At 38.8% G+C, this 21306-nt stretch overlaps 1 protein-coding gene across 1 annotated transcript in view; it reads left to right on the forward strand.

The window, feature by feature from the left end:
• LAMA1 (laminin, alpha 1) overlaps nucleotides 1-21306 on the forward strand; it is a 137846-nt gene that overhangs the window by 101146 nt on the left and 15394 nt on the right. Inside the window, exons 40-52 of the mRNA XM_012725774.1 lie at nucleotides 463-556; nucleotides 3109-3225; nucleotides 5052-5234; nucleotides 5553-5707; nucleotides 6980-7123; nucleotides 8073-8206; nucleotides 8903-9053; nucleotides 10060-10184; nucleotides 14881-15031; nucleotides 15944-16088; nucleotides 16595-16736; nucleotides 19373-19487; nucleotides 19584-19754. Coding sequence (XP_012581228.1) covers nucleotides 463-556; nucleotides 3109-3225; nucleotides 5052-5234; nucleotides 5553-5707; nucleotides 6980-7123; nucleotides 8073-8206; nucleotides 8903-9053; nucleotides 10060-10184; nucleotides 14881-15031; nucleotides 15944-16088; nucleotides 16595-16736; nucleotides 19373-19487; nucleotides 19584-19754 — 1827 coding nt within the window. The remainder of the gene's footprint in view (nucleotides 1-462; nucleotides 557-3108; nucleotides 3226-5051; nucleotides 5235-5552; nucleotides 5708-6979; nucleotides 7124-8072; nucleotides 8207-8902; nucleotides 9054-10059; nucleotides 10185-14880; nucleotides 15032-15943; nucleotides 16089-16594; nucleotides 16737-19372; nucleotides 19488-19583; nucleotides 19755-21306) is intronic.

Below are 21306 nucleotides of genomic sequence, written 5' to 3' on the forward strand. Positions count from 1 at the left end.
TATTAGTTGCTTGAGCATAGATCCAGTGCCTTAAATGTATGCTTTTCTAATGGGATTGGTTTATGGTTTCTGTCATTATGTGACTTTTTTAAATTCCTGAGGGCATAAATATTACTTGATGAAGACCAGATGAAGACCAGGAACAAGTGATGTAAAGATGAGAAAATGCTCCCAATTTCTTATGACAAAAATGGTAATGCTACTACTCGACTATCTTCTTAAGAACTTTCCTTATTGGTGATGAAAATCTTCACATAGTGATGATTTTTGTCTTTACATATTTTAAAATGGTCTATGTCCATTATCCTTAGCCATAAATTAGAACATATATTCAACACACTTTAGTAAATATAAATTATCCCTACCTTTTATCTAGTGGACTTTCTTCTTTGGAACTAGGCTGAAGTTTTCTCTACCACATGCTGCTCTCTTGTCACCATGTTTAAATGCTCTGTTTTCCAGCTCTCAGAATCCCTCATTCCCAAGGGGAAGGTGGTGCTCCAGAACAGCTCCAAATTTCTAAAAGATGGCAATAACCTGAGCAGAAAGCATCAAGGTCAGTTTTTAGCTCGGGCTGTGTTGATGTCACCCTACAAATTACTTTTCTTTCCTGAAGCAATTTAAAGCTGAATATTTCTTTGTCACAATAATAGTACTTCTTTGTCACAATCTACTATCTTATAAAATCATATAACTTAGATTTTATTATAGTGCTGTCTCTTATTTTAATGTGCAGTCACCTCTAATCTTCCATAAATTCAAATCTTCCTTAATAACTAAACCTGTTGCTTTAGCTCCTGAGCTTTAACTGTTCTTCTTTGTACTTACTGGATTATCTTCAATTTCATGTGTTTCTCTATCTATTTCTTGTTGGTTCATCATTTCTTGAAGACCAGGGTTATGATTGAAACTTCTTTTATCTTTTTCACAAAGCTAATTGTTAGATTTATTGTAGGTTGTCCTTAGATGATAATAGAACTAAATTACAATGGACTTATTAGTTTTTTTGTTTTTTAATGCCTATGCAGTTTAATCTTTCCTAAGAGTTCCAATAAAAGATTATTTGGCATGTGTAAGAGCTGTCCAATAAGCGCAACATGCTATAATACCTAGAATCTGTTACATAAGAGAAGGCATGGTTTCATAACACATAGTGTACTCTTCACCTTAATATATTCTAACATATCAGAAATATCTTTCTCCCTGTAGGAGTAAAGAGTGAGCTGTAAACAAAATTTATAACCCCACACTACTTCCACATCCAGTATTGGATCCTTCTATAGCTGCCTAACTGAGGCTTAGATATGTTCATATTTTTTGTTTTCCTGTGGGTGACAGAATTTAGAATTTAGAATTTATGTTGTCATCTCACAGTATAGGAAGTGAATAATATTCTATCATAAAGCATTAAACACAAACTTTGGCACCAGTGTCAGTGAGCTGTGGTTTCAGCTGATACAACTAGTATTTCATACTGAATTTTTAAGCTATTAAAATTTGGGGCAGAACCATCGTGCTCATCAAGGATTTTATCAATAATTATTTTAACCATGTGTTCCAAATGTGATTGCCTATTATAAACCGATATTTTAAGAGTAAAATCTTTATTCCTATAGCTTTGAGGAATCTTGAAAACCGATTAAATTGAACATCTCTTGTATCATCAGGTGGGTGTAGAGTGGGGAAGGCCTGCAGTGTATATGGGACATGGGGAAGCATTCCCAGGACAGATCCCATATATAGGGTTTCACAGAAGAGAAAAGTGGTCAGGATTTAGGTGTAGACAGGAAGTTAATGAGTCAGATTAAGATCAATTGATTCAGTTAGCTCTTCACCCATTAATTCTAATTAAATTGGACTTGTGTGTTAAGAAAAAAAATTATAAAGGAGAATAACAAGCAAACTAAACAAAATGATCAAAAAAACTAAAAATATACAATTTCTACAATGATAGAGATGGAAGAACTTTCCGTATTGGCTTGAGTCAGGAGGTCTCTGTAGAAAGCTGTTGACTATACATCACTGGTAATCAGGGAAATGCAAGTCAAAACCACAATGAGATACCACCTTACACCAGCGAGAATGGCACATAAAAAAAAAAAAAACAAAAAAAACAAAAACTAGCAACACCAGATGTTGGTTAGGATGTAGAGAAAGATGAACCCTCCTACATTGCTAAAGGGAAAGCAAACATGTCCATCCAACCACTATGCAAAACTATGTGGAGGTGCCTCAAATTGCTAAAAATGGACCTCCCAGTTGATCCAACATTTTCTGCCTTGGGCATTACCCAAAAGACACAAAAATATTAATTCAGAAGAGCACTTGCACGCCTATGTTTATTGCAGCACAGTTCACAATAGTTGAGCTATGGAAACAACCCAGTCACCCCAAAATAGATAACTGGATCAAGAAGATATGGTATATCTGTATCTATGTCTATATATAGATAAATAGAGATATAGATATATATATATAGATATCTGTAGATATATACCTATATCTATATATATGTGTTTGTGTATGTGTGTATACACATACACAATGGAACACACACATACACACAATGGAACACACACATACACACAATGGAATATTACTCAGCAATCAAAAAAGATAAATTCATGTCATTCACAGCAACATGGATGGAGTTGGAATGGGTCATGCTCAATGAAATAAGCCAGAAAAAAAAGAAAAAAATACTGGATGGTCTCATTATAGGGACGCAAATAGGGATCAAGGGAAAATAGTAATTATAATAAAGTAAATATCAAAATTAACAGACAACTATAATCCCGAGACATTCTTTGGAGGAGGGGGAAGAAAATGGTTTAAAACAGTGGAAAGAGCACAAGGGACTATGATGATGGTACAGGGGTGAACTGGTGATGGGAACTGGTAATGGGACTAAACATGAGTAGATAAAGCATACAATGTATGAAATGAAAAATGGTGTAAAAGTATGTAAAAGTATATATGCAATTTTAAAATAAATTTTAAAAAAGAAAGCTGCTGATTCTATAGGTGGAAAGGAGTGAAAAGAAAGTGTGCCTCGGTTACTTTTTAGTAGCCTAGCCTAAAACACAATGCTCTTTCTTCTCTAAATAGGTATCACATTGAAACTGAGTGAGTTGAAAAGAAAAGTGAACAGATTTCAAGAGAATACTCATCAAATTACTAAGCGAGCCAATGAATCACTCTTAATACTTCGAGCAATTCCTGAAAGTAAGTGGAAAGGGAGTTCGTGATTCAATTAATGCCTTCTCATTGCAAACCATTACACACGAGCAGAGCAACGTCCCACCCAGGTCTGATTAAGAGCCCTCACGGAAATGAGAACAAGATGGATAGTTTTTACTTGCAGAATATGATTTGGAAGTGAAGATCACTATTTTTTAGGCACTTCAGGGCACCTTCACTGAAATACTTGAATTTTGCTCTTGAAAACTAAAGCTTTAGAGATTTTTATTTTTATTTTTGTGAGTGTATACCTTTGAATCCCATTGTCATTGTCATTCAATGTTGCCTCAGTACGATTTTTAAAAAATGGATTTGACACATTCTGTAGACGGTAAAGGTCATTCAAGAAGCTGCTGAGAAACTAGAATGCTCCTGCTTTAATGAGAAATGCCAAATTCATTGCAAATGTGGAAAATTAAAGAACTCTGTTTTGATACTCTTCCTTCTTGAGGCCACAAAACATTCTAAACTAGGTTCATGTTTTAATATTGATGATTTGGAAATGCAATATTCATTAAAATGAGGAACTTTTAAAAAGTCCAACATAAATGAATTAACCTGCTGTGCATTATTTATATTCTCTCAACCTCTTTTCCTTGATAAACACTTTCTAAATAAATCTCAAAATGCCTAAACTCATCCCCAAAGCTCTTCTGCATGCTGGTTCACCTTGACATCATGAAAATTACCCTGAGGAATTGAACGTAGGATGCCCTGGAGTGACATCTTACCTTAAAGAAATGGAACATTTTCTAATTTGGAAGTTTCTTTGTTTCTTTTCCTTTTTTTTTTTTTTTTCAAGGACACACAGTATATGTTAATGAAACACTTAAAAATAATGTTTTATTTGGGAGTAATTTGAAACTTACTGAAAAGATGCCCAAAGAATAAAATGAATACCTGCCTGTCCTTTATACAGCTTTTTCTAGTGCAAAGTTTTGTCCTGCTGGTGATTAGACATTTTTAGTGAATATTAGTGCCTTTAAAAGAATCATCACCCACATTTTCTAGAATAACTGAATTCCATTTTATCATTATTGCCTTTAGGATTTTTACTTTGCTGTTATTTCTAGCAGCCAGTTGATATTCTGTGTAAATGCCACTTCCACTGGTCTAAAACATTTCCAACTCAATTAAGGATTTAGTTGCCCAGTTTTTTCTATCTGCACATAGAATGGTTTGAAGAAGGTGCTTAATGAATTGACAGGGAGTGCTAAAAAGGGACTAAATAAAATAGTTAGCTTGGGCCCTTCCTGGTGGTACAGCATGTTAAAGTACAGCACTAAGAAGCTAAATCCACTTCATCATGTGTTCGATCTCTGCCCGGGAGGTGACCCACATGGCATGGCAGACCCCTCCTGAACTGCCCTCTGCTCCCCTCAGCAGTGTACTTCATCAGTCGGCCTGTTCTGTTCCCCACTCTGTCTTTGGTGAAGCCTCTCACTTCCCACACCTCTGGCCTGTACCCCAGTTCTATATGCATAAATAAATAACTCTAAAAAAATTTAACTTGTTAACCTATACGATGCTAACATGTAACAATGACTGTTTGTATGACCTCACTATGTATTGAAATTTTATTTCAGTATGGGGTTGTCACCAGAGTTATTTCATTCACTTCTAAGAGGGAGCACTAGAACATATAAGCAGACCTAATATTGATATTAAAAATAAAAAATAAAATACTCACTGTATTCAACACCAATAAGAAGCTTTACAACATGTTCCTATACACGTTGCAGTTATGCGGCTTTATCTTTTTGCCTGTGCATAATCACCAGAGTGTATAACTGCACATGACTTTACTTCAGGTATCAGAGACAAAGGTGCCAAAATCAAAGAACTGGCCACATCTGTGATTGAAAGTGCTGGGAGCACCCTGAAGACCACTGAGGGTTTGACCAGGAAGCTTTTGAACACATCCCCTGGCTTGTCAGAGATCAACAGCACCTTACAAGAAACAAACCGACTTCTGCGGGACTCTTCAGTAACCAGTAAGCCCATTGGGGTCCTTCCCGTTAGGATGGTCAGCATCATGCAATTGTGAGTTTTTCATGTGCATGATGGTGACTTGTTCACAAACAGCAGTCCTAAAAGTGGAAAATGCACTAACATCTGGATTTATGTTTATAAGAAAAGAGAAGGGCCTTGAGTAATTCCTGTGCTGGTATGCTTTTTACATCTTTTCCACAATTACAAGGATTTGATTATTAATATATTCTACTTTACCCAGAGCATTCATAACAATTTCTCTCATTTCCTTCCACCACCCCCAACTTTCCTGCCACCTCTCACCTCTTCATGTTTGTTAGCTTTGCTGGCAGGAAGAAAAGTTAAGGATGCAGAAACACAAGCCAACCTGTTATTTGATCGGTTGAAGCCTTTGAAGGTACTAGAAGAGAATCTGAGCAGGAACCTATCAGAAATCAAACTACTGATCAGCCAGGCCCGGAAACAAGCTGCTTCGGTAAGTTGAGGCTCCCCCAGACCCCCGCCCTCAGAAACACCCTGCACCACCACACTGAGGCTCTGGGCAGCTCCAGGACCCGGAGAACTCCTTGGAAAATGACACATCTCCACTAGACTTTGGCTCCAGCTCTCAACAATTTCCAGGTCCCTCACAGCCTGTCTTATGTGCACTTAATGAGGCTTAATAAATCTCACCTTCTCTTTGACTTCTGTTTTTATTTAATATATTTCAAAATGTTGTTAGCAAAGAGATCGCCGTGCCGTTATGGAGATTTATAATTGTAACCTCGAGGTATTACTATTAGATGGCATGGAACACATTAATTTTAAGCGTTCACATCACATTAAATGTCCCTGGCTGCTGTTGTCTTTATTTCGCCAACTTTGTTTTGCTGTTCTCAGTGCTTCTCAGCAAACTCAGGCAATGTGGACTCTTTGCTTCTGTGTATCATAATGCTGCACCCCTAAACATGGAGTCCCACCCCCAAACATGAAACATTTGATCCTGGGAGAAGCTCAGATTTGAGAAAATGCTTTTAGCCTCTGTAATACACAACGTGGTCACTGCTCCAAAGGAAAGGAGTTTCAGGAATAAAACTTTAAAGATAATGGGCAATTGCCATGCTCCTGAGGATCTGAAGAGGCTTGGTCTAATGTCTCTCTGCCTGAAGCTTTCAAGTTCAGAAAAAGCAGTTCTGGGACTTTGCATCCCCTCCTTCCATGCTGACCTCACTGTTGGAAAAGGATAGAGTTCTGGTTTCCATCTGTTTTAGTTACAGTCGCTAATAACTGTAGGCTCAATGGATGTTTCCAAGTGTTCTGGCTAATATCAACTTATCGTCTTTAAGGTCCATATGCAAATAATTACTTACTAAGGAAATATGTATCATTAACATGTAGTATTTATAAAACACAAGCTTCTCTATAAATATTTGCTAAAAGGAAGAAGCAAATAATGTCTCCATTGTCTGGACAAATGATTATCAAATATTCCTGTCAGGCAGGAAGATTCCAAAGTGATTTGGATAAGCTGCTGTCTTTATGGAATTACATCTCACTTGAAAGGGGTAGTTTCCTACGTTAAATACTCTTTTAATACCCCAAGTTCAAGTGTTTTACCAAATGAAACCTACTTTATGAAACACAAAACATCATGTATTGTCAAGAGAGGAAAGCTCCTGAGCAGCAAAGATCCATATAGAACACTGACTTCCTGGCAGGCTGCTAATGTGTGTCACTAAATGATGAGACATCACCTTCCCCTTTACAGATTAAAGTCGCTGTGTCTGCAGACAGAGATTGTATCCGGGCCTACCAGCCACAAATTTCTTCTACTAACTATAACACCTTAACACTCAATGTTAAAACAAGTGAACCTGATAATCTTCTCTTCTACCTGGGAAGCAGTACCAGTGTGAGTATGAATCTGCAGAAAGCTCATCTCATGTCAGTGTCTCTACTGATGGTTTTTTAATTTAAAAAAAAAAAAAAAAAAAAGGTTATTGGTGAAATCACTGATTCTGCTAAAGGATCTAACCTTTCCGTAAAACTAGTAACATTAGATGAAAAGTACACTACAAAATGAATGCCCATGTGAAGGACTGCAGCATTTATGAGAGGTGCTGTACTGTGCCATGGAATGTCAGGCTGCAGCAATAGCCATTTCTTAACATCTTTTGTGACCTGAAAAGCCATTGAGTTTAACTGAGTCCATAAAATCAATTTCAGTGGTGGTTACCAGAAATGGAGGAGTGGAGGGCCATATTGGAATTAGTAAGTTGCTCTCTAACTCTTCCACCCAACAAGACTGATGATCCCCAGAGAGTGAGTTCCCTGTGGAAGACTCACCCATTGAAACCCTTGGCCGTGCCAGTGCCTTTGAGCATATTCGAGCGGAAAATAGTAACACACATACTCTTTCAGTTGTCTTTTTAGATGATAAGATGCAAAATATATGCAAGTTCACGATGAATTTCACAGCTCCCATCACTGCATATTTCACATTTGCTTAGTACCTACCACACAGAGAAGTATGTTCCCTAAATTGCTGTTCTTCATGTTTCTGCAAGTTTTCCTGGAGAATTTTAGGGGACGGGCTGTAGAGGGCCCTGCTGGGCAAGGACTGTGGGACACGTCTGTCATGGCCGCGGCCCCAATATTCTGAGCTATGTTTCAGCTCCAGGGAGGGGGGCATTTGGAGACAAAGGGAGGTCATTTTTCTTTGTTTTATGAGTTTTCTTTTGAAGAACAGAGAAAAGAATTTAAGAATTTAAGAACACGAATTTAAGAATTCGTGTTGAAAGTGTCTTGGTAGCCACATGAATAACCTAGCATGGAAGCTTACCCCAGTTCATGCCCTCCAGGCTGACTTCCTGGCGGTGGAGATGCGACGTGGGAATGTGGCCGTCATCTGGGACGTGGGCTCTGGGTCGGCGCGGTTAGAATTTCCAGACTTTCGCATTGATGACAACAAATGGCACAGTATTTATGTCACCAGGTAGAGAAAATCCCTGCAAACACCTTTTTTTTTTTAATCATTTCTTCTACATAATTACATTGGTAATATCATGCAATAGTCTGAAACATCTGGGAAGTCAGGTTATAGTGAAAAATATGTAGTTTCCATTAACTATGAAAATGAAAATTTTTTTTTTCCCCTTATTACAGAAGAAATAAGCCAACCTAGTAAAATGTTTTCTCCTGGGTAAAGGGAAGTAAAATGTGGTATGATAGAAATCCCACATGGTGGGCAGGGGAAAGAATTGAGAAGAACAGAGGCCTGTAAGCTTTCTTAAATTTCAGGCACAAAAGGAAATTTTCCTTTTAAAGCCTCTCTTCAGAGGGAATTACATTCAGGCATTGTATGCTATGTCTTTCTTCTTTTCTACAGTATCATCATTAGGAATTTTTATTGTTTGTTTTGTTATTTATAAAAATCAGGGTGTATTTGATGGCTGTAGACTGTTTCAAATAGTTGAACTCATTACCCTTAACTATTTTAAGCAAGCAGTTATCATGGCGAAATTTATTTAGAAAAGTAAACGTGGATGAAGGGGGTAACACAGAAGTAGACGAATTGGGGCGGCTGTTGTTGAGGACACGGCGAGAGGCAGATGGAAGCTGTGTATGAAACAGGTGTGTATATTTGGGAACTGACAGGAAGTTATTTTTTGCAATTATTTGTGACCCTTAGGTTTGGAAACATTGGTTCATTGAGTGTAAAGGAAATGAGCGCATCGCAAAAGCCACCTCCAAAAACAAGTAAATCCCCTGGAACAGCTAATGTTCTGGATATAAACAACTCCACGCTCATATTTGTCGGAGGCCTTGGAGGACAGATCAAGGTAACATTGTGAACATTTGCCTGAATGTTTATTTGATTGGCCTTTTTTAACCTATGTACAAAATGTGTATGTTTAAATTGTTGACTGTTGTCCTAAGCAGATGAAGGTTTTTCTGATACTATCATTTTGCTTCATAACAGTTTATCTGCAGAGTTGCGTCGGTTTTGTAAAGGATCACGCTTAATTGCACAGATGGGAAACTATTGATGTTTCTTTCCCAATAATAAAATAGGAAATTCAGTATTCCACATTAGTTTTTCTACAGTTCCTCGATCTCTTTTCTGGCTATAGCGATTGACTAATACGAATTAGTGTTTAGCAGAGAGCCCATTGACTTTATTATATCAGTTCTCCCTTCACAAAATATAGTTAAGTCATTTGAAATCTGGTTGGAAGTTCAAATTAAACTCTGATATGAAACTTCTCAGTTCCAGCTGGGCCCTCACCACTAGACAGCCTCGCTCTTCTTTCTAAGGGCTTCTCTCCAGAAACCCTGGGAATAGAGGTGACATTTAAGATCCTATCAGGCTGTCACTCAGTGTAGAATCCAGCCTCATAAGTGAAAGGAAATGCCATCATTAGAACCCATTTTTCTGGATGCCATTTTCTTTAAAAAAGATTTATTTTTATTTATGCATAGAAGAACTGGGGTACAGACCAGAGGTGCTGGGGGTGAGAGAATTCAACCAGAGTCAGAGAGGGGAGCAGAACAGGCACATCTACTGAAATACACTGCTGAGGGGTGCAGCAGGCGGGTTCATAGAGGTCTGCCGTGCCATGTGGGTCACCTCCCTGTCTGGGAATTGAACTCGTATTGCAGTGGCTTATGAGAGCTTCATGGTGCTGTACTTTAAAAACCATTGTGCCATCAAGGAGAGCCCCAGATGTTATTAAATTTTCTCAAAATTTGGATCGGTTTAACTTAAGCTTCCAGGAATAAGTTTCATGTTCTTCAACTTTATTCCTTTTTACCAAATATTAAGTAACGTTTATTTGTTTACATTAGAAGTCCCCTGCTGTGAAGGTCACTCATTTCAAAGGCTGCATGGGAGAAGCCTTCCTGAATGGACAGTCCATTGGCCTGTGGAACTATCTTGAAAGGGAGGGGAAGTGCCACGGCTGCTTTGGCAGGTAATGCACCCCACAATTTAACACATGCTCTTTTAGTCTGTAAGTACCTGAGAAAGGACTCAGGAACATCAGAGGTAGAGGTGATGCTGGTCCTCTTAGGACAAAAGATGTGATCTAGCTCATCTACTATTTGACCCCTGGCTATCACTTTTTATCCTTAAAAAAGAAGTGTTCTTTTTGCTGCTTTTATTGGATACTTAAACTGTGGATCATAAAATCAAAATATATCACATATATTTTCAATAGCTTCTGTTTCAAAATACCACAACTAAGTCTTGGATTTTTCACTGTATATGTTTTACTTTCTCCCCAAGAATGAGATATTTGGATTATTTGTGTACTCGGTTTTTATAAATAGTACTTTCCTCTCCCTAAGTCCCATAACTCTAGAAATAGAATGCATTTGGAAATGGAAAACAACTATCTACAACCATCTTTTTGCATATACTCACATAATAAGAAACATTTAATAACTGAATTCACAGGACTCAACACTCCTACTATTTTTTACTAAAATAACTGCAATCCTGTAAGTATTTAAGACTTGTTTCTTAGCACTTTAGTAATTAAGACAATAGATCACCTTTGCCATTGGAAAAATGTAATGTCGGATGTAATTGCTCCGATCTACTGGGCTGCTCTGTCCAGATAAATCTCTGGATGAGTCAACAGTGAGCTGTGAGAAGACCAGTTACAGCAGTTTGTGTTACATGGAGAGATTCATTTCCCTTCTCTTATTGTCAGGTTTGTTTGCTCATCCGACATGGCTCATCATTTGGAGTTGTGTAGTAGAAGTTACTGTCCCCTTCCCTGGGCTTGCCTAAGAGCAGACGCCCTCTTCATTAGTGGAACCTGTGTTTTTTCTAAGACTCCTGGCCCATTCGCCTACCAAAGCTCTCTTGCTTACTTTGGGTACTAAACCATTCACCTCATGGAGACTTGGTTCCTTCTCCCAGAAAAGAAAATGATAATTATGCTTGCCCCAGACTATGATGATAAGCACATAATATATACACGAAAATACTTTGTACATTTGAAACTGGTATTTTTTTTTTAAAGGTTTATTTGTTCATACAGAACTGGGGTACAGGCCAGAGGTGCCGGGACGGTGAGAGGCTTCACCAGAGACAGAGTGGGGAACAGAACAGGCAGATCGATGAAGTACACTGCTGAGGGGAGCAGCGGGCGGGTCAGGAGAGGTCTGCCAGGCCATGTGGTTACCTCCGGGGCAGGCGGGGGTTGAACTCATGCTGAAGTGGCTTTAGCTTCTTAGTGCAGTGCTTTAACCCACTGCGCCACCAGGGAGGGCCTGAAACTGGTATTTTTCTCTGACCTTCTTGTTGTGCTCGCTCATTACTTTCCATGTAAATATCTCAAAATTGTTTTCTTGACAATTAAACTCATGAAATTCCAAGATTTGATAATTGGCTGATAATGGTGAAAATATGTTACTTTGTGAGATAGTGATACCCTCCCTTAACCTTGGGGAGCATGAGCTGATGAGCCTAGCCTTTTCCTCTGTCACTTTTTTCTTGAGTTGTTTTTCAAGTCAGGAGGGAAGTGCTCCCAGCAATTAGTAATTTAATCATGAAAAATGCTCAAGACACTGTCCCCTACACTGACCCCAGATCATTAATCTCACTTGTACAATGAAAAGTCTTAACAAAAATTGAACATGGCTAGTAGAAAAAATATACCCCTATGGTATAATATTCCCAGTTCTCATGAGTCATTTTTAGGGTTATTCTTCAGCAATGAAGATTAATAATTATTGTTGGCTCTTTTCCTCTTTTGTTGGAATGAGGACATCAAGGTTTCATTTGACAACTGCCCTCCCACCCAACTCTGTCCACCTCCTGGGACCTGGGACTGGAAGGTACGGGTGGGCACAGTGGGGGCTGCAGCAATGCCTACCCCCCTTTACCTTAGCCCAGAGCTGGCTGCCTGGGCACACAACTGGCAACTGGCTACCCAGCCTCCTCTGGGACCAGACTGGCTCTGTAGCACAATTAAATGTGCTTTTCTGGGTACTAAATAAATCAATTGGTCATATGAACATTTCCCAAAACATGGTTTTATTAAGGATATGAGTTTGGTAGATTATTAATAAATATTCCTTTCTCTTAAGAAGTGTGACAATAGAGGGTGTCTCCAGAACATAAATAATTTGAAAATTTTAAAAAATGATAGAGCATGTTTCTTTCCTCTGAGGACAACAGAGACACTGGAACACCCCTTTGGGAGAAGCCAGAGTTATCAGCTTTTCCTAAACTTGTTTGATCATTTGAACATTCCAGAATTTGGAATTTGCACGTTTAACTTATATTACAAAGTAAACTAATTGACATTTTGTTTTCTTATCCTTCTTTGAACACATTTATACTTCTTTACATTATCAGCAAGTGTTTATAATATTTGTACATTCAAAACAATCTCTTAATTTAGAACATCTAATTAACAGGCATAATTTTGCATTCTCCTGGTCTCTTTAAGTTAGGATTAAACCCATCCTTTGTTAGTTCATGTTGTGAAGCGGCTGAACTTTGGCTCATCTGTGTTTGGGGCCCTTTGCTAAGTCCCAACAATGTCATCAGAGGTCAGACAAGTTGATTTCCTCTGATGCCCCGTGATCTAGGGGTGAATTATCTACATAGAAACATTTCTAAAAGTGCCCCTCATCCATGACAAGGAGGAGCAACACTCAGTTCTCAGTATCCTAAGCCTGGACCATGGTGGTCGGTCTCTTGCTTAACAGCTGCACAGTGTGTTCATGGGTAGTGCACATTCTCTCTGCGTCATGAACAGAACTTGGATCTAGTGACTTTTCCAGGCTCGCAGAGCTGTGAGCCAGTGAGGAGGGGTTCACCCTAGGCCAGCATGATGGCCAGGCCCCTCCAAAACCACTAGGGGGCTACAACAGAGCTATCCACGAAGTGCTGACCAGCACTCATTCATCCTGGCCTCCTACCCTACAGGAACCAGCTGTCTTCTCGTGGCTCATCTGGGGCACAGGGTCTGGACTGATTGGGGACCTCAAGGTGATAGAACAGAAGCTAGACCACATGGGGACAGCTCCAGAAACACGTGGTTGACCCCAGGGACATGGCAATCACACCCTTAGAGCAGTTGTTTCCATCATCATTTCCCTTGAATCCTTTCCTGGCACCAACCCGGGGTAGACCCTGCTGAAGGTGTCATGCTAGAGCCACACCCTCATGTTCCTGAGAGCAGAGAATTCACAAGCCTCAAGGAGGGGAGAAAGTACACAGGGATGCATACAGAAAATGCAGAGGGGTGAGACGTATTTCTGGAGTTTTGTTTGAAACCTGGCGTCTACATTTTCTTGGGGTATCCTTGGGCAAAGTACTTATTAATCTCTGAAGCTTAATTTTCAGTAGCCAAAATGGGGACCCACCAAAGACCTTTGAACACAACAGAGAATAATCAGAGCTAAAATATAGTCAACATTTGCTAGATGCCAGACAATTTCAATGTGTCTTCTCTTAGAAAGCTTCTGTTATTCTTATTCCTTTGTTAATACATAAGGAGAGTGAAGCACAGAGAAGTTAGATAACTTCTCCAAGTTCATACCACTAGTCATTTGCAGTCTGGTTCTAGAGTCTTGAATCATATTAAACTGTAGTCAGTCATGAGGCAGAGTAAAGAACATGCTTTTAGGAAGACACTGTCTTGAGAATTAACAAATTGAAACTAAGCCACAATGTCAGAGTTTTTTTTTTTTTTTTTTTTTTTTAACAGAGTACATTTTTCAAGTCTTACTTCTTAAGAGTGTGCAAGACAGAGTGTATAAGAAAATCAGGACTGTATGAAACTGTATGAAACCTGATTTCATAAAACATGATGGAAGGAGTTTCACTATTTGGTTATGGAAGGAGTTTCACTATTTGGTTATTCTGTGCTGCTTGGACATGTGACACTAAATTTGGTTATTACAGCTTCAATTGGGAAAATTTCAAATTCAGATACCAAAAATCAAGAACAACAAAACACCCCAGCTCTGTCTGTTACTCTAAGGCTGTGTGATATTCCAGAAAACTCTTTTAAACTGTATGATACGTTCCAGATTAATTTACTGAGTAATTAAGCAATTAGGCAGTGGGCCAGGACAGCCAATTGAGGCACCGGGGCGGGAGGGGGACAGTGAAACACAGGTATCTGAGAAGTGTGTGTTCTATTCATAAGACTGTTGTAAGCTCATCCTGCGAAGATTTATTTTTGTCAATGAATTTTTTTGGTAAAATTATCCTTCAGGCACACCATTGCCTGTTTGATTCCAGCTTATCTGGTTTATTAGTTAAACGCAGCAGAGTGCAACAGATGGCTTATGTACAAATTATTCTGAAAACACTAGAATGAAGGGCTGTTAAATTAAAAGAAATTAGAAAAACCAAACCAAATAAAAATGTAGTTAATAGCATAGTAGTTTTCTATTTCTTAGAAGAAATTTCTTTTGCTGCCTACACGCATTTCTTTTGCTCAGAGAGCAACTGAGCATTTGTCTTGCATAATCTCATGACAAGTATCTTTCAAAATATGATGATGGATACTTGCTATCAAAATATGGAAATGACAGCTTTACCATCATTTTTGTGAGGGTGAATTACTAAAAGCATCATTTTTTGTCTATCATCTACCTTCTTGAGAATGGATTATCTTTACCTGCTCTGCTTTTCAGTCTCCAGAATGAAGACTCTTCCTTCCATTTTGATGGGAATGGGTATTCTGTAATGGAGAAGACACTCCGAGCTACCGTCACTCAGATAATTATGCTTTTTAGTACCTTTTCACCTAATGGACTTCTTCTCTACCTCGCTTCAAATGGCACGGTGAGAGTCTTTGTGCCGCCCGGGGACCCACTGTGTGTATACAGCTGGATTGCCATGAGGACATCCATGTTTGGAGATAGTAGCATGCATGAATGCCCATGTGTTCGGTTTCCCCATGTCAAATTATTTACTATATTACAAATGAATTGAAGAACCTTTGGAAATCAGAAGAATCCTAAGTAGAAAGTAGCCTACCAATCCAAACCATAGATACCAATGAAGCATTAGAATTTGAGCTTAAATAATGCCTTTCTCCTTGTACAAATCTTATATGCATAAATTTCATGTTCCCATTTTGTACTTCATGGGTTGGTGATTGATTTTTCTATATCTTCTGGTTTTATCTTAGGACTGACTTTTTAAAAGTTTCATTTTTTTAAAAAAATATTTAATTAATTTATTATGCATACAGAACTGGGATACAAACCAGAGGTACAGGGGCTTTGAAAGTCCTCACCAGAGACAGAGTGGGGAGCAGAACAGGCAGATCAATGAAGTACACTGCTGAGGGGAGCAGCGGGCGGGTTAGGAGAGGTCTGCTGCCATGTGGGTCACTTCCAGGGCTGGGGATTGAACTTGCACTGAAGCAGCTACTGCCAGCTTACAGTGCTGCGTGCCAACCCATTGCACCACCAAGGAGGGCCCTTTTTATCAGTTTCAATGGAAAAAGTTGGAGATGCCACTTCTTATGAATTACAGTGTAGTATCCATGTGTGTATTTCATTTATGTCTGTGTGATTCCAGAAAGTCTTCGTGCACATTAGTAGCTTCCCAGCCTGGACTCCTGGCTGTGGGGCCAGGTGCAGTTTTCTAAACTTGACTTTTAAAGGATCTGCCACCTCTGTCTCGAAAAGAAGGGCAAGCTTGTGATAATGATTAGCCACAGGTAATTATTTTTTCTCTTCTTTGCAGAAGGACTTTTTAGCCATTGAGCTGGTCCATGGCAGAGTTAAAGTCACAGTTGACCTGGGCTCAGGGCCTCTTGCTCTTATTACAGACAGACGATATAATAACGGCACCTGGTACAAAATCGCCTTCCAGCGAAACCGAAAGCAAGGTAAAGCTGGTCTATGGATGAGAGGTCGGCTACCCTTGTGGGATTAAAAATCTTTCCCAAATCAGTAGTCATTCTCCTTTAACTTCCTGGGTATTCTTGAATTAAATTCTAATCAAAAGCCATTGTTTTCCTTGAAATAATAAACACCAAGATTCACATTTTTCTGGAAGAAAATGTTAATTCTCATTGTCTATGGTTTCGAAGTGAGTCATTTAAAATTAAATACTTATCTGAAATCAAGAATCAGATCCATTCTGTTTTCTTCTACCTACATACTATTCTTATATTAAATACACACTATTCTAAATAGGGTCATAATACCTATGTGTATTATAGATTTATTGAGGTTCATCCAGAGGATTTTCATTTGTCCTGTAATGGTCAAGAACCTTAGGTGGTCATATTAGCAGAATGTAAAAGAACATGTCTTTTACATGAATTTTTAAAATATTTAATCTAGAATGAAATTTTGATTTTGTGATATAATTTTTCCCATCTCTTTTTAGGACTCCTAGCTGTTATTGATGCCTATAACACGACTTACAAAGAAACCAAGCAAGGTGAAACTCCAGGAGCATCTTCTGACCTCAATCGTCTTGATAAGGATCCAATTTATGTGGGTGGATTACCTAGGTCAAGAGTTGTAAGGTATAATATCACACTAAAGGATTTTCATGTTCCTAGAGCAATTTTTTAGCTATCATAACCAGGTAGCCCAAACTGGGTGGCTTAAACAACACGATGTATTATCTTACAGTTTGGGAGGAATACAAGTTTGAAATCAATGTGTCTGCTTCCTTCTGAGATCTGTGAAACAAACTATTCCTTGTCTTTCTCTAAGCTTCTATATTCCTCAGTTTGTAGATGGCATGCTACAAGTGTCGAGTGTCTCTGTGTACATTTGTAAGAACACAGTCATATTGGATTAGGACCTATCCTTATAATTTTGTCTTAATGCTGTCATATCTGCAACAAACTTATTTCCAACTAAGGTCACATTTAAGGCATTGGGGTTTAGCACTTTCACACATTTGGGGAGGATAACAACTACTTTGATTTAGTCTACTATATGCCTTGTTAACTAAGAAGTAAAGACAGTTTTTGGGGTATAATTAATGATCTTCTATTTAATGTCTTTAGAACATCAGAAATTGTTATAAGCAATATTTGGACACCTTCTTTCCTTCCAATATTCATCATTCTCCTCTCTGTTTTTTAGTGTAACAGAATATCTTTCAGGGGAAAAAAAATGCTTTTTGTAGACTTAGATAGATTCCCCCTTTATGTGAGTAGAATGAATAATGTATGTGGAAGTTGAAAGACCAGCATCAGGAAGGTGGATAAGAGAAAGCAGAAGAGAGAAATCCTTTTGTAACACTGATTCATGTTTAGCTTTGTAACTTTATCAATTTAAATAAAACTTCTGTGATTCACTGTCCTTAGTTTTATAATTTTGGGTTGCACAAACTAAGCTCTAAAATCTTTCACATCATTAAAAATGTGAAAGACCAGTAGTCAGAGCAAGAGAAGCTAATTTCTTCTACCAAATCTTAATACCTAGGATAACAATGCAAACCACTAGTTGCTATGGATTAAAGAGCTCAGAATTTACTTCCCTACTTCCCCACTGCCTTCTCTTTGCCAGATATTTCTCTAAGTCCCAAGGAAATTGTTTGTAATCACAGTTCACCAATAGGTTTGGAAAGGAATTTAATTTAAACTTCAGGGAAACTGATTGTTTTGCCACAGGTCTTAGCCCTCTTTCAAGAAAGAGCCAGGGTCAGGAGCCTGTTTTCTTTAAATTTTTTTTTTAAAGATTCATTTATTTATTCATACAGAACTGGGGTACAGGCCAGAGACGCAGAGAGTGAGAGGATTCACCAGAGACAGAGCAGGGAGCAGAACAGGCAGATCGACGAAGTACACTGCTGAGGGGAGCAGCGGGCGGGTCAGGAGAGGTCTGCCACACCATGTGGTCACCTCCGGGGCAGGTGGGAATTGAACTCATGCGGAAGTGGTTTCAGCTTCTCAGTGCAGTGCTTTAACCCGCTGCGCCACCAGGGAGGGCCCAGGAGCCTGTTTTCTAACCACAGTTTCCACATCTTACTCCCTGACATGGTGACTCCAGTAGCCACCATTGTGTTATAGCTCAGCTATGAGTTCCCTGAACACCACACTATGTAGACACCGGATAAAAGGATAAAGCCTCTGGCCTAGGAAAATATCCCAAAACCCACTTTCTTGCTAGAAAGAATTTGGGTATCATCAGTGTCAGTCTCCTCATTTACAGTGGGAAAATATGAGATCCAGAAAGGTTGAAATTTCACCTGAGTCATATAGTTGCTTAATGATCTGCAGCTTGTTGATGAACACAGAGAAGTAAATAAGAATAAGATGTGACTAACAGGAAACCACATTACTACTCAGTTCTCTTGGACGAGCTGATTCTGAAGTGCAAAACTTGGAGAGGCACAGCAGTTTCCAAATTATGGAAATGAGAGCCTGCTATTTAACAATCTCACCCCAACTCTTATTAAGAAAAAAAATGGTGCTGCCTTGAAATCTAAGAAATAAGGTTTTGGATGTTCCCAGATGTCACCAAATGCAATTATTCCTCCAGAAGAAACTTCATAAAAAATATGAGCAACAGCCAATGATTCACTAGCCATGCAATCCCAGGAGATACTATTGCCTGTTCCCCCCCCAGAAGGAAACCCTCTACTCAGCATGGAGACTGCATAGAAGTCAATGTGTTATAATTTCATTATGATAAGGCCAACTTTTTCCTGGTCTGCATTTTCATGAGTACATGTAAATTGCAATGACTATAATAGTTTTTACCCTTATTTATTTATTTATCTACTTATATTATTGTTCATTTTAAAATAATGTTTAATTTCCCCCTTCGCTCACCTGTCACCACCATAGCACCCCACATTCCTCCCTTCTCCTGATCCCTCTCTGTCCCCCTCCCCTGTAGGACCTCTTTGGTTTATAATCACCTGTTTGTTTTTGTTTTGTTTTAATGTTAAATCTTAAGCACATTTTTATCTCAGTAGTTATCTAAGTAAGCAAACTATTAAATCCCATTTCTTTCTTTAGTCCTAAGGAGAACACTTTTTGACCTGAAGACCTCACCATCTTAGAGGGAGGCATTAGTTGTTTGGGGGGGAACAATGCATGGAACAAATTTTCCTTATCTGTATGTCCATTTTAATTCCTTCTTTCAAAAATACAGTTATAAAATCCAAATTTTGTTGTTGTTCTTATGTCTTTGCCTACAGGAAAGGTATCACCAACAAAAACTATGTGGGTTGTATCAAAAACCTGGAAATATCGAGATCGACCTTTGATTTACTCAGAAATTCCTACGGAGTGAGAAAAGGCTGTCAACTGGAGGTGGGAAGCATTGAGCTAGCATTGCAGTAAGTTCCTAACCGTGGGAGACTTGGCATGAGGAGTCCTAATATGCTCTGTCTTCTCCTTTGTGACCAGCCTATCAGAAGTGTTAGCTTCCTGAAAGGCGGCTATGTTGAATTGCCACCCAAGTCCTTGTCACCCGAATCAGAATTGTTGGTGACCTTTGCCACTGAGAACAGCAGTGGCATCATTCTGGCTGCCTTGAACCAACACAGAGAGAAGCAGGGCCACCGGCACCCCCATGTGGTGAGTATGTCAAAGCCATCAGGCCGGGACTCAGGAACCACGTGGCTGTGGGAAACACTGGCTGGAAAATGACTCAGTCACAGACATTTATTGTAGTTGTGCGCCCTGTTGTCTATGGGTCTGCATTTTTTATTATGTCAAAGTTATTGCTTTCTTTCCCATGTGAATTGGTGATGTCTTCATGCTACAAAATCTATCTTGTCTAGCTACTGAGAAGAAAGGTATTTGTTGTCTTCTTCTGTTTTAAAACTTACTAGGAGAGCATCTGCTGCATTTTCTTCCATGTGCTGTGGTTGTTACTTGTTATTCCAAGGTGAAAACAATAGTCCCTTAACTCTTACAGAGTCCTTTGGTACACTGCTCCATGAATCAGGATTTTCTTTAAGTATCACAGAACTGAAAGGAGCAGAAAGAAAAGTGTGACTTGTGACAAGCACAGTGTACCAATAGATGAAGTGAGAAAAGTTGGTTTTCCATATTTATATTCCATGTCAACAGTATAGGTGATCTTTATCCTGCCCTTTGTTTAAATTTGCATATATTGTGAAATTTGAGGAGACTTCAGAATGCTATTGTCTTAAATATTTAGAGGTCGTGCACCTACAATTAATTGAGTCCTGTTCTCTACTGTGCCTTGAGTCCTGTTTTCTACTGTGCCAGGTATTTTACAGACATTGCTGTGTAATTATCACAAGGTGAATGAATGCAACTGTTTACATTTTGTTAAAGAAGAAATGGGTTCAGAGAGCCTGGTAGACTTACCCAAGGTCTACAGCTATTATATATCAGAGCAGTCTGCAGACCCCTAGTACCTTAAGATGTTACTTGGAGAAGGTCTAGCAATGACAGAGTGTTTTTTTTTTAATTTAGGTAAAAGTCACATCACATAAAAATTTTAAAAATTTAAAAAATGACCAAGGCATTTAGAACGTAGTGTGCTTTATCTAGTTCCAACACATTTTCACTATCCCAAATAAAAACCGGTATCATTAAGCAACCATTCCCATTCCTCCTTCTCCCCACTCTGGCAGGCACTCACCCTCTCTCAGTATCTATGAATGTATTTACCTATGTGTCTGTTTCATAGAAATGGGCCCAAATGGCATGTGATCTTTTGTATTTTTCACACAGAATGTTTCCCAGATTCATCTACACAGTAGCATGTATCAGTACTTCTTTTCATTCCACACTGTTTATACATAGCATAATTTTTTTTCTTGAATTAACTGATGGACCTTTGATTGTGTCCACCTTTTGGCTATTGTGAATAATGCCGTGCATTTTCATGTACAATTATCTGTCTGAGCACCTCTATCTATTGGACCTATTCCTGGGAGTGGAATTCCTGGCTCATCTGGTAATCCTGTGATTCACTTTTCAAGGAACCACCAAACTATTTTCCTCTACCAAACTTAATAGGACTACTTATAAATCAGTTTTCCGCTAAGTCAGCTTAAAGGAGTGCTGGCCGCTAATGCCAGCAAGGGTGTCATGGCACACTCACACACACTGCTGGTGGGCCTCTTCTCAGAGGGACAAAAAGGTATTTAAA

Source organism: Condylura cristata, unplaced genomic scaffold (assembly GCF_000260355.1).
Source record: "Condylura cristata isolate star-nosed mole 26May11 unplaced genomic scaffold, ConCri1.0 scaffold00016, whole genome shotgun sequence".
Taxonomy (NCBI): domain Eukaryota; kingdom Metazoa; phylum Chordata; class Mammalia; order Eulipotyphla; family Talpidae; genus Condylura; species Condylura cristata.